Source organism: Lutzomyia longipalpis, chromosome 2 (genome assembly GCF_024334085.1).
Source record: "Lutzomyia longipalpis isolate SR_M1_2022 chromosome 2, ASM2433408v1".
Lineage (NCBI taxonomy): Eukaryota > Metazoa > Arthropoda > Insecta > Diptera > Psychodidae > Lutzomyia > Lutzomyia longipalpis.
In genome coordinates, this window is record NC_074708.1 from 625,057 (window position 1) to 638,927 (window position 13,871).

General features: G+C 35.1%; 2 protein-coding genes across 6 annotated transcripts in view; one reads left to right on the forward strand and one right to left on the reverse strand.

Annotated features, from left to right (window-relative positions):
- LOC129788401 (N-acetylgalactosaminyltransferase 7) overlaps window positions 1-13,871 on the reverse strand; it is a 783,634-nt gene that overhangs the window by 347,497 nt on the left and 422,266 nt on the right. The gene's annotated exons all lie outside the window — the stretch shown is intronic.
- LOC129788392 (pseudouridylate synthase RPUSD2-like) overlaps window positions 1-13,871 on the forward strand; it is a 138,284-nt gene that overhangs the window by 33,787 nt on the left and 90,626 nt on the right. For 3 of the 5 annotated variants that reach the window (XM_055824411.1, XM_055824410.1, XM_055824412.1), the window contains exon 2: window positions 7,712-8,493. The exons of the other annotated variants lie outside the window; for them this stretch is intronic. In XM_055824411.1, coding sequence (XP_055680386.1) covers window positions 7,999-8,493 — 495 coding nt within the window. In that variant the 5' untranslated portion in view covers window positions 7,712-7,998. The remainder of the gene's footprint in view (window positions 1-7,711; window positions 8,494-13,871) is intronic. 5 annotated transcript variants of the gene reach the window in all.

A 13,871-nucleotide genomic window follows, 5' to 3' on the forward strand; every position in this document is an offset into this window, starting at 1 on the left:
GATGAGGTAGAATTTTCTCCTTCTCTGTGGGTGTGAAAAATTCATTTATGCACATTAACCACAATTACCATTGATTGCTATTAGCTTCTTCCTTCTTCAGTCAGCGATTATCTTCATCCTCCTTTTGGGAGGGAGATTTTCTGCGGTATATGGAGGAAATTTCGCCATATCTGTGCTCATAATAATCAATTTTCAATAAATGCGAAGAGGGCAAAATCACATGAATATCTTACCAATGTTACCAAGGTCTACCCTATACTTTTATGCTGAAGAGAATCTCCTTCACGGATAGCAGGGAGAGGAGTTCCCTGTAAGTCAGCATTTTTTTCTCCTTTAGACAGACCTCTTTCCCATGAATTTTAGGAGGAAAAGGATTTAACCATCATCCCTCACAACCATCCCCCCCTTACCGCCGCGTGATGTTTTCGCCTCTTTTTAGGGGAGTGTATTTTGACGAAAAAGCTACATGGTGTGCACAAATGAGGGTGGCAAAAAGTGGATGTCGTGACTTTACAAAATCGAATTATGCTACATTTTTCTGATTCAGAACTTTCCACCCCATCGTCACACAGTTCTCTCTTAGAGCCCCGCTCCCTCCCTCGCTCTACGCCATTTAACCACATTGAGAAAGAGCGAGGTTTTAATTTCACAAAAAGGCAAAAAGCGTGGAAAAACATACACTTTTGTGGCTTATTGAAGCACCAGAGCTTTTTTCCCTGGAGGTCCTTGTGGTCATGCAGACACTGACTGTGTGTTCTGTGTGTAGATTAGGAGAAAATTCATACAAGGGGTGGTAAATTGTTAGGACAAAATAGTGTTTAAATATTTTGTGTAAATTATAAAATAAATTTTGCATTGTTGACCAATGATATTAGTTGAAAATATTTACCAATTGTTGCGTATATTTACCAAAATTATTCAAGCTTTCGGGCTTATTTTTAGCAAAGTCAACTTGTTGTCTTCAGTATTGCTTATGGGTTGGAATTTTTATTACAAGAAATAGTTTTTTGTTGTCGACAAAAACCATTAAAAATAAAAACTTCTTGAGCAATAAATATAATTTTTATCACAACAATTTAATATTCAAAGTTTAAAACTAAAAATATAATTAAAAAAATGAAAATTTAAAAATAATAAACCAAGATTGAGACAGTCTTAATTACTCGACTTTTAGTGCTAATAACTAACAAGTTTTTATTCTTCTTCTTTTTTTTAATTCAAATGAAAGAGTGAAGTCTTTGCTTTTATAAGTTCGTATTAAAAGCACTAATTTTCGTTAAGAAGAAACCTCATGATTATTCCAGGCCTTAAAAATGTTCATATATCAAAATTTTCAGAAATTAATCTTTTGAATTATTCCTTATTTTCTCTGACCACGATTTTGGTATACCTACAACAAGTATTGCTTATGCTGTCCAAGCACATGCCCGTGAATTTATGTTTTTTCACGAGATCATAATGATTATTATTTAACTTACTGGAGCGTCGCAATTCGCTTCTAATTAACCGCACCTTTTACTTTTGAATTCATGAATGTGGTAAAATATCATTTTTTTGTGAAAATTATAAATAAGAGAAATAAGACATGAAAAAAAAAACAATCTCAATCCATTTGGAGCAGCAATATGCGGGAGCTTTTGGCCATAAGGAGCTACTACACCGAGAGGGATGGGAGGGAATGCGGGGGCGGGGAGGTTGGTTTACTCTGTGCCGCCATAAAGAAGATTGGATTGCAATCGAAGGGCTGGACGTGGTGGGGGAGTTACGGGGGGTGGTGTGGGGGTGAAATTGGAAGAGCACAAACAATAAATAATAAATAAGAAATTAAATAAAGAAAACAATCCCATATTTTCCCCGTCTTTTCTCCAACGAAAAGTGGAGGATGGTTAGCGTGGTTGGAAAATCCTCTTTGGGGGGAAAGAGTGGGTACTTGGGGGTGGTTTTAGCTGTAGGTACTCACAGGGAACATCTTGCGTTCCCATAAAAAAATATATACATTTTTGAACTGTATAATGCGCATTTTTAAATATGAATTAAGGTGAATGATGCTGAAAAAAAGGGGGTGTAAAATTAAAAATTCATCGTAAAAAAAGAAACGCGAGTTTATGCCTCTCTAACTGAATTGTCTGTGGCTTTTTTTATCGTACAAACAGACACATCTTTTTTTTATCTTTATAGTTTAATCATAAAAATTTCAATTACTGATGCTGTGGATTAAATATAGGGCTAACCGATACTTTTCAGTATGTTTTTTTTTTGCATAAATTCAAACCAACCTGCCAATGAACTCTTAAAACCTCGTGGGAGTGAATGAAATAAAAAAAATGAACGCGCGAGCTTAGAAGCATCCGCCGAAAAAACAAGCATTTTAATTTAAACGACCACTCAAGTACACTCGCAAATGGATTTTGCTTAAATATTCATTTGGCAGTGATATTAAAAACCCCTACGTGGTGTTTGCTCACTGTGGAACGAATAAAAAAAAATTATTTTAAATAAGTATTTCCTCCACTTTTCTCAAGCATTTCCGTCTCCACCTGTCTCCATTCTTCTGTTAAATGGTTGTTGCACTGTGAGAAATGGTATGATTTATTGCGTAATTCGACAATGAGTGTGTCTAAAAATAGAATTGGAATCTTAATTGATTTTTTATTGATCTATTAGGAGACTTTTTTGTGTGGATGGTTTTTGTATATATTCTTAGAAATAAAAGCAGAAAATATGCAATAAAAGGACATGTTAATTAAAATATTTGATGGTCACTTAAGGCAGCATCTTATACCTACATAGTTGAATTAGACGAATTTGTTTTATGAGTCTTTTAATTTAATTAGTCAGTTGTTTATTTTTAAAAAGGTCTTACATCATATAATTAGAAGAAACTTTTGTGCATTAAAGAGACGAAGAAAATTTCTATATTCATTCTTTATTTGATATAATTAGGCTTAAATTTTAGCACATTTTTGGGCTTAAATTTAGTTAGTACTTTTTAGGCCTGATTTTACCACTTTTTTTTAGTCCTGGATTTAGTACTTTTTCAAAACTTTTTTTTCTCAATCTGAGCCCTTCTAAATAAAAACTAAAAACTAAAGCAGAAATTGAGGTTATTTTTTTTTTTACTAGATAGTAATTAATTTTATTTCCCATTTTCTTAGAAAAGTCTTTATTTCGACAAAAAATTTTATCAGTGTATTTTCTTTATACTTTTAACAGCATATTTCTTGAAAAGACTTTAATTATCTTTAATTAATTCTGTTTAAAAATAGGTATTACTTTTTTTCGTAATTTGTACCAAGTTTTTTTTTTACCAACTGCACCCATTTCTATCAGTGCATTTCCCATTGAATACTGGTCGATATTCAAGCAAGAATTATATAGGTTGCCTTTCCAAAATATTCAAGTTGAAAAAAAAAAATCACAAATTTATTTGGAATACACAATCGTCGTAGCTTAATAATTTATTTATAGAAAAAATTCAGCGAGAGGTGAAAAAGCGAAATGATGCCTTTTATTTTTACTCCAAACATTATACCTTCTATCGGTTTCTCTCTCTAAACATTTCTTCTTTTTTTTCTATCGTTTTGTGAAGAGACTTTGCATGATTTCAGAGATTGTTTCCGGTGGCATTTAGCATATTTTATATTGGCTTTTTCTATGAGTTGTTTGGCGGTATTTCTTCTTCTTCTCAGAAGGCTCATCGATGTGTGTATGTGTTTAAAAAAAAGGATGAAATATTGCTCCCTTGGCTTGATCTAGGAGGATCAGAAAAAATATGGGAGGGATAGGATTTGATGATGTTTTTTTTTTGCTGAATTTGTATGAAAAGAAGTTACATCAAAATTGACCTTTTTGGGTGTGCTGTGCTGTATGTCTCTGACTGACTAAATCTGTGTGAAGGTTTTTTAGTTGTGACTGGCGAAGAATTTTCACTCGCATACGTTGAAAATTACATAAACACACAATTCCTATTAATAATGGGAAATACATTATTTATAGCATCTGTTTTGGGAGCAATTGAACTGTGCTTATGCGTAATTATGTAATTCACAACATTGTTTCCTAAAGAGCATCTAATGGATGGTATAAATTTGACTTTGTCATGCACTTTTAAGTCGTTTTGGGTGGTCATTTAGTCTCAATTCTATAATTCGAATTCTTGAAAAATAATTCTCGGGTTTTTCCCATTTTTATTTTATGTAATTTTTATCATAAAATATTTTTTTATTCAAGAGCTTTTTGTTGGAATTCAAAAGTGAGAATATACTTAAAATAAACTTAGTTTTCAGTTGAAGTAAAGTAAAAAAAAAGAAAGATTTGCAGTTGAGACTTAGAAGAAAGTTCTGTGAATTTGAAATGAGAAACGGAACAATAAAACTGCAACTTGCATTGTAAGAAGTTTGTACTCAAAAGTCACCCACCGAGATATTATTTCATCTTCTGCGTTTGTCATAAAATCCACGTCTCATTTTTAACTTTCACTGTCTTTTTTTCTTTGGTCATTAACATCACTTTTAAACTTCTATGCAAAAATTAATCTCTCTCTCTCTCGCGTCGATGCAGATCAACAACAAAAAAAAAACTAAAGCACCAAATCGTGAGATAAATCTATCATCACGGTGTTTTTTTTCTTCTCTTCATCTCTCCATATTGCTCACCTGTCCGAAGGTGTGAAAGTACGTTTATTGGTGAATTCGTGTGGGTTTCGTTGAATAAAATTATCCACAGTGGTGTTCATTCAAAGTACAATTAAATGGTGTTTTTCTTGCGTACGTTTCTTCGTATCATGACGAGTAATTAGCAATGCCATGCAGTTGGAATGTAATTGAACTTTTCGCAAAGGTATTTTCCACTCTGGGACTCTTCACGGTCCTCCCACACACACACCTGTACCGTTTGTTAACCTGCTGGCTTCTTGAGGGTTCCCCTAAGAAGAGAAGAAAAGAAAACGTAGCTAAAAGTTGCAAGATGAGTTTACCCAAATGAATGGTGGGTGTGTCTCTTTATTAATTACAAGTCCACGTGAAATTGAAGATTCTCGCCCTTTGACTTTGGCTTCGTGTGATCTTCGTCTCTTGTGTTGACATGAAACTGTGAAAGACAAATTGATGTGGAATGATGAAGAAAATTTCTGATACCTTCTCCTTTGAATACCCTACCCTACAGTTTCTTAAGAGGATGCAGCACACACAGCATTCAACGCAAACCCCAAGATTACCTCACTAATGAGTTGCAGAGTTGTATATAAGAGGGTAGATTACCGAGATTACCTAACAAACATTTACAATAATTAAAGTTCTCAAGGGATAATTGATTGTGAAAGAGAAATGGAAGAAAAGATAGTTTGTTGATTTAGCTCAAATTGTGGAGCATTTAAATATCGTTACAACGGTTAGAATTCTTGATTCTTTTCCTCTAAAAAAAATTCTATTCCAAATCATCAGTTCTTGAGAATTTTAGGGACTTTCTCAGTCAGCTCTCTTTCACATTGATGCGAATTTAAAACCTCCACCCCTTTGTTTCTCTGCAAAATCCTAATCTGGGGCATCCCAAAATCTAAAACCTTGATATGTGTGTATGTGGAAAAGCAAGCAAAGTCAATTTTGCCACTTTCTTCACCAACATGTTTTTCTGGGGCTATGGTGGAGATTTTGTAATAATAATAAGATGGAAGTTGTCGAGGAAATAGGAATTGCCGCAAGGCGATGCCGAATTAGAGGCGCACACAGAAGGTGCTTCAATGGCGGAGGTGTGTGTGTGTAGTGAATTAGAGAAAGAACGGGTGGGAGTATTAAATGGTTAATGTGAAATGTTATCTTATGGGTAATGACACCCGGTGTACAAATATAATCCCAAAAACATCTCCTCCGGCTTGTCTTTGACTATACCCAGTTTTGTGTATGCTACCGTACTACGTATACTGCCGTAGTAAGAAATTTTTGGGGCCGTAGGGTGTGTGTGTGTGTGGTGAGATTTCTTGAGATGATGCAAAAGGAATGGGGGTATATCACCCCTTTCCGACTATATGTACATACATACATATATATTCGTTTATATCTTTAGTACTACTTGTAACCTTGTGGTTTGTTAATATTCACTCCTCAAGTGTGGCTGAAGCTTTCTCTCTCTCTATCTGGGATTTTGGATTTTGCAACATACTCCGGTGGATATTCCAATATTTACATTTACTCCACACACAGTATCTCATACTTTGGGTAACAAACCTCATGAAGGGGGGACCAGTGTGTGTGTATAGCTGACAAACCTCTAACTAAGATTCTATGATAATGAGTATCTATTACAGTAATTAATTTGACAAATAATGCTGAGGATTGCGCAATTCCACAGACAAATTTTCATTGACAAAATGAAAAAAGATTCATTTTCATGTTGAGAACATCGTCGTTTGGAGCCTAATTGGGTGTCACTATGCGTATAGCCATCAACAGAAGAAATTCAAGCTGTACGGTGGCGTGAACAATTTGTTGCTCTCAAGCAGAGGTGACCGAAAACGTGCTGAATGATTCAGTGTTTCGGATGAAAAATTCACAGACACACCATTGAGTGGGAGATAAGCAATTGAGGGGAAGATATTGATATTTATTGAAGCTCTCCATCTACAACATTTTTCCTCACTCAAGAGCTTTTTGAATCTTTAAGGCTTCTCTCCTTTACAATGAGTCATGAGGAAGGATTTTTTGGGGTTTTTTTTTATTTTCTAACTTAAACTGTAGAATCTAATATGTCTTTTTGCTCGTTTTAAACTAAAGAAGAAGAACGGTAGAATTTTTTTTCACTCTACAATTATATATTTTTATTGATATGCTTCGTGGAATGCGTTAAAAAAGATGCATAAATGTGCATAAGCATAGAAAACATAATTATTTTCCCATTAGAACGTTTTCATATAATAATTAGGCAAGAATAACAACGCTAATGGGACAGACTTTTACTACTAACGACGGATAATTTAAATGAATAATTTTGTGGATTTTGCAGTAAAAGACATAATATATTGTGGTCGTAATATTATACATAATTTGCAGGAAGCTAAGTTGTGATATTTTTAGCGGCTACCGGCGGATTTAATATTGTTCTTTTTCTTTTAAATATACTTTTCTTCTTTTTAGTACGTTATAAAATGTAAAAATAGAACAAATTGGATGTACTAATTTTGTACTAAAAATTAAAATTTTAGCACGAAGATCTTGATTTAAATTCATACACATTTCACAGAATTTTCTGCTTTATTAGGAGAGCTTTGATTATTATTTTATTTTGATTAGGACTTATTTAAAAAAAAGAAGAAAAATGATTTAAAAAACTAAAGCCAATAAAATCCTAATTAAATACAAATCTTGTACTAAATATTTATAAGTTTTAGCACAAAATGTACTCAATTTAAATATACATAATTCACAAAGCTTTCAATTTTTCTTAAGAGAGCTTTTATTGTTAATTTTTTTTAGAATAAAGATCTATTAAAAAAAGAAGAATAAATTGATTAAAAAAAAAACTAAAACCAATAAAATCCTTCCGAAAACAAACTCAAGCCATACAATAAGGATTCAATTACAACTCATTCTACTTCCTAAAGTGGAGGAAATTGAGTTACTAATTTAGTTCGAAGAAGGAGAAGCCCATTAAAGTTTCTAATTTGTGAAACTTATCTCAAATATCTCTATCTGAGGAACATTGTTTGATCATTTTGCAGAATCCCTGGGCTAAAAGTTGGGGCATACACACATTGTATAACAGAGAGCAAGAGCAGTGTGTGAAGCAAGACATGAGAAGTGCAAGTGATTGTCTGGTTAAATAGAAGTTGCAAAAAAAACAAGTGTGGAAGAGAGACTCCCAATTCCCGGAGGCTGTTCGTAGAGCTTTCGTAAGATTTTAATAATATAAATCGTGTAAAGGGAGAGAGAGGTAAGAATAGTAGGGCAAAAAAAGTGCGGACAGCTTCTGTGTGGGTGTTGAGTGCTTCATTAGGAGAGGTGCAAAATGCAGCACCATCCAGGTTCGTGGTACTTGCCCTGGGGGGTACCACTGCAGAAGATGCTGGTGCCACTGCACCCATCACCGGCGGGATTTCATCCACAAGCAGCAGCTGCAGCCGCGGCCGCACAATCGGGTGCCGTGCAGGTGTCTGCAGCTACGCAGCAGGCAACACAACAGCAAAACTACCAGCATATCCATCCGGCTGCTGCACTACATCATCCCTCGGCGGGTTTGCATCAGCCACCAATGCACCCGGCAGCAGCTGCTGCAATGTTCACACCCATCTCACTGAGAACCTTCCTGGGACCATCGCACAATCTCAGCCTTGGGCAGCAGACACTCTCGGGAACGGTTCAGGCCACTCAGCCGCCGCCGCCACTTTCCAGCCAAACAACCACCCAAATGGCTGGTATTAATCTCAACGTGGGCGTCGTTCCGGTGCGCCAGAATGCTCCATCCGGTGTCGCCAGCAACGGCCTCCTCATGCCCATAAAGAAGGTGAATTCTTTCAGTCACAAATTCCCCTTTTCTGCCCCCTCACAATGTCTTAGTTGTTTGCCCTCAAGATGGTATCAAATTCATCCACATCTTGTGTGAGAAATATTTTTATTATCCCCTCAAATCTCACGGAGACTGTATCTGTCTCTCACCATAAAATGGGGAAGACTTTTGCGAATTGAAACGATGTTTACTTTCAGGTGATATTTACAAAATGGTATAGGATTACTCCACCAATTGCGAGGGGTGGGGGTGGGTTGTATTGGGGGAAGTTTGGTTTAACTTAGAGCCAAACTCTGGGGGTGATGCCTTGAAATGTTTTTAATTAAATTCATTGGAGATTTTCCAAGAATTTTAAATTGAAAATTTTATTATTCTATTTTTGGAAGAATTTATGTTTCTATTCCAATTTTAGAATCATTTAGAATATAAATTCTAAATTGATTAGGGTATACTCTGAAAAATTCTTTATTAATTTACTCTTAAGATTTAAGAACATTTTAAGATTAAATTCTTTCTTCAATTTTGCATAAAGACATAAAAAGATTTATTTCCAGTATATAACAAAATTACTTTACAAAGCTTTTAACGGGTGGGTTAAATAGGGCATAAATGAAAGGAGGAAAGCATGTAGAAAGGGATTTTCGGGAGAGAATGGAAAACAAACTAAATAAGTGTCAGAGATTGGAGATATTGTTTTACGCACATAATACAATTATCTACGAAATACGTACTTATATAGGGGAGGGAAAAATTCCAGCAAAGAATGTGGGCAAAGTGAATTTATTTTGTATGTCTGAAATATCGTTTCTCGCATACAAAATACATCAATACTTTATTTTGCTTTCTCCTCATTTTCTTCTGGCTATTGGGAATACATATTATGGGTCACAGTGTAAATGAATTAGGTTATAGTGAAGAGAAAAAAAATCAAAAAGAATTTTCTTCATTCAATAAGGATATTTTAGAACAATTCTTAATGATTTCATTAGGGGAATTTAAGAGAAGATTGTAAAGAATGCGTAAAAAGTAATATTGATTAAAAAATTCTTTACATTTCTTTACTTTAATCTAAGAAAAAAGTGTTAATATTATTTACGATTACGTCAATTTTATTTTACATCGTTTTAACAAGAAAAGGAATTCTTACTCATTAACTCTTCTTATTCATTTCTTACATTTTCCAAGAATATTCCACACCGCGAACCTTTTCATTTCAAACCACTGACTGTCGCCTCTAAAATTCACGCAATGTAGAGCGCACACAGGAAGAGACTCAAATGCGTGGCCGTGAAATTCATTCGTACGCAGAAAGTTTTTAATTAAGTAAAAACACTTTTGGAAGTATTTTGAGCCAGAGAAATAATATTGATGTTGGATGCGTACTTGAGACGCAGAAGGGCTATAGCTATATATTGCGGTAAGATCAGAAATATCCTTTTAATTTCTCTTCACGCAACAATTTTCTTCTCATCAATGCGTTGGATGGGCCCAAAAATAACATACGGGCGCGCCAAGTCTCTCTTCCCGCGCGATAATGAATTATATACCAAAAATTTCTAATTCACCCCACGTGAGACATTAGGGGGAGTGAGGCGGGGTGGTTGGTAAAATTAGGGAGCTTTGAGGGGTGAGATAATAAATCTTTTGCGCGCTGTGGTGGCTGAAAAAAAATGCTCGCATGAAAAATGAAAAATGGTCATAGAGAAGGAAAATTCATTGTTGGGTTAGGGGGTGTTTTGCCATATTAAAAGATCATTTAAATCCCATTCATGTGCGCCTTCGTTCCGCATCTTTTGGGACGTCGCGCGTACTTGATGACCTCAAAGGACTTTTGATGAGTGGAGGGGGGGACGGGGCAATTGTGGGTGGTTGGGTGAAATTCTTTTGCCAAATATAGATTCATTTTAATTATTTTCCACTTGGAATTTCCATGAGACACATCCATGAGGAAAATTTAGTGTGCTCGCGGCATAAAGATGCACTGCGGGGTGGGGCGCTCTTTAAATTGAAATATAAACCGTCAGATGCAAAATGTTAATTAACAAAATCCCAAAGCACATTTCTCCCAATTCATGCACATACGATGTAATCATCTCGCTGGGGGCAATATATTGCATCCGGGTGTAGCTATTTTTTCGCATCATATTAGACGCGGAAATGTGACCAATTTCATTATCGCACAGATAAATCAATCTCAAAACACGGAGTCTTCGTCAGATCTTCTGTGTGCCGCGAGAGTTATTACACAACTCACTGCTGCGCTCTAAAATCAATTAGGCACTCTCCAAATGAGCTCTTCTTCTCAAATTTTCCTCAATGTTGCCGCCATTACCGCAAACTTTTCCTTTGATAGTCGATCGATGATGTCTTTTAGTCAATTTTCTCAGAAAAGCACGTCAATCTTCTTGCGTATAGTTGCACAGACAGAGAAGATCAAATTTCTTTTTTTTTTTGAATGCCTTTTGCTATGAAACTCTCAGACCAAAAGAACATTCGCAATCCCCTTTTGCCAAGTTGATGTGCGTGTGAAATAAAGCCCAAGGCTGCGAGGAAGAAAATCATAAACATTTTATAGCACAAGACATCCCATTGAATGCAAAACTCACGTGGGAATGCGCAGTTTTGTGTAGTTTTTGGTGGGTGCGAGACAATCTCTCTCTATCTAACACATAGCGTTGTGAAACCTTCGACACTATTTGATTTTGCATGCTATCGATAATTAAATAATAGCCGTGTACAGTGAACAAATATTTAAACTCTGTGTGCCACTTGGGGCATACATATTTGAATTTTCTGGAAAGAATATTGCCTAAATGCTTGACAACAGTGATTAATTGATGATGCATTGAGCTACTGTCGCGTTTGGATGCACACATTTGTGTAGCTTCTGGATTGCATTGATGCATTGTGTGTTGCTTGCGATGATTGGCTCTAGCCCAAGGTATTCCAGTCACAATTTATTGTTTTCTCATAGAATTGACAGAGATTTATTGAGGATTTGCAATTTTAGTCAACATAATAATATTGTATTAAAATTCACGTTGAATTAGGGAAAGCTCTTCTATATATGGGACTATCTGTCTGTGTTAGACTAATCCTTATTTCTGGAAATTTATGAATTGCCTAAAACTGAGAAATTGACTAAAATAGCAATTTTTAACATTGAAAATAATTTTAATTTATGTATTACTTCATAATTTAGTAGTCAAACTTTGAAAAAAATGTTTTAGTTAACCTCAAAAATTGAAGAAATATTTTATGGAAAATTTTCTAAAAAAAAACCTTTTTTTATCAAACATTTAATTAAAATTGAAATTACAAAAAAATTAAATTGTAAGTTTCTCATATTAGAGCATCTTTCCCTCTTCAATGCTCTATGCTATGTATCGAATTAATTGATACTTCCACTGCAATTTATCTGAATTTTCCTCATTCTCTCGTTTCTCCATATTTATGTCATCGAGAGCTTTTTTCCTGAAGCTTGGGTTGAAATAATAGGATTATCAAGTTAGTATTGGTTTTTATTTCCCCACTGCGGGGATGCTAGAAAAAAAAGCTGCTCCCCTTTGGGGGAAAGTTGGTTTTGAAATTAAACAAAAAAAAATGAAGAAGAAACTCAAATTGGAATCAATTAGCAAAGTAATACTCAATGGGGAAAATTTGTGAAGATTAAAAGGAAGAAAAATCAACAGTATCCCCATGGAAGTGTGGTATTCCCATTGTTACATCCACCCACACCCAACTTTTTTTTTAAACCATTCTATGATTTATAGAGTAGCTGTGAAAAGTGATGGGGGGATGGCGAAAAAACACAAATGCTTTTCTTTAGAAGGTTTTCTCCTCTCTCGAGAGAGAGTCGCCGTTGCAATTATATCCAAGACTTTTCCGTGAGTTGGTGTTGAATTTTTGTGTTGAGTGGAAAAGTTCTATGCGCCATCATGGGGTGGGTGGCAAATGTTGGAAAGTATAAAAAAGGAGGGGGCATATAGGGCGGGCTAGCGTCTATTAATCAGCATTGCGACTAAACTCTTACAATTGAAAATTCCCCTCACACCCTATGGCCATAAATTGGCATTAAGAATGGAGTGTAGGAATCTGCACAATGCCAGAAACTGCCTCTAAGGTTGGGGTGGGAGGAGAAGCTTTTGAGAATCCAGAGAGGGGTGGTTGTGTGGGCTTGGAATATGCCAGAGTGAATAAATCAAACAATCCTCCGGGTACACACGGCGTGCCCAAAGGTATACACACACCGAAGTTCAAATAGAAATTCTTGCGCCAAATACAATTTCCTTAGCATATAAATCACCATTTACAAGTATCATGCGAACTCTCACGTGTGGTTTTACATATTGACGAAAAGTTGTTGTCATCATGTTAACTGGCAATCCAATGCAATAATATTCACATTCTCAATCCTTCTCCCTCCCCCGCCCGCACAATACATTCACCAAGAAATAACGCGCTACGGTGTACTTCCTTATGCACCACCACCCTAAATAGAAATTCTATATATGCAGCACTTCTTTAGGGTAAGAAGAGACTCGTTCTGAGTATAGAGCAGCATCGAGAAACCCTTGTACAGGGGAAAAGGAATAACATTTCTTCGCTTGACACAATGCACCTGTATTATTCAAATTTACAACCCTTATCCCTTAAGGGGGTAAAAGGAGAGCCTGGGGACGGGGGTAGGGTTGCATTTTGAATGGGAATATTAGCATGATTTCTCGGGTAAACCATAGAAATTGACATTGCTGTTTTGGTGTGTTATTGAGGAACTGCACACTGGTACTTTGGACGCTTCTTTATATGCAAACTTTGCAACAAAGTTTGTTTTCTTCTTGCTTATGAAATACGACAAAGTAAATTGAAATTACTTTGCTACACGAAAATCGTCTTGGTGGTTGTTTTAATCTTTGCACATACTGTTAAATGGGGTAATTTTGACTGTTGTATTTTATACATTTGAATCTTCAAAGGAGCTCTTTAAAAAACAGATAGTTGGAATTTTTGGATTCTATGTAGTTTTAGACTTTTTACCAATTAATAAGATTCTGAGACTAAGAAATTGTTGAAATTATAGAAAAAAAATCTATCTTGGTCAATGAATAAGGCTAGTAAGTTTTTATTTAAAGAACTTATTTAATAAAAAAAAATAGTTACAAATTTTTAATGTTAAATTTAAATTTAAATTAAGTTTAAATGTTACCTATCAAACTGTTATTTCAAATTAAAAGTAAGTTGCAGTTCTGTCAAAATGGCAGTGTAAGTGTCTAAAATAATGTTCAAAAAAGTATTTGAATCCTTTCTGTCAAATTAAAACCCTCAAACAGTTCAGTTAAAATTAAACTCAAAAGTTCTTCTGTCAAAAATAATTT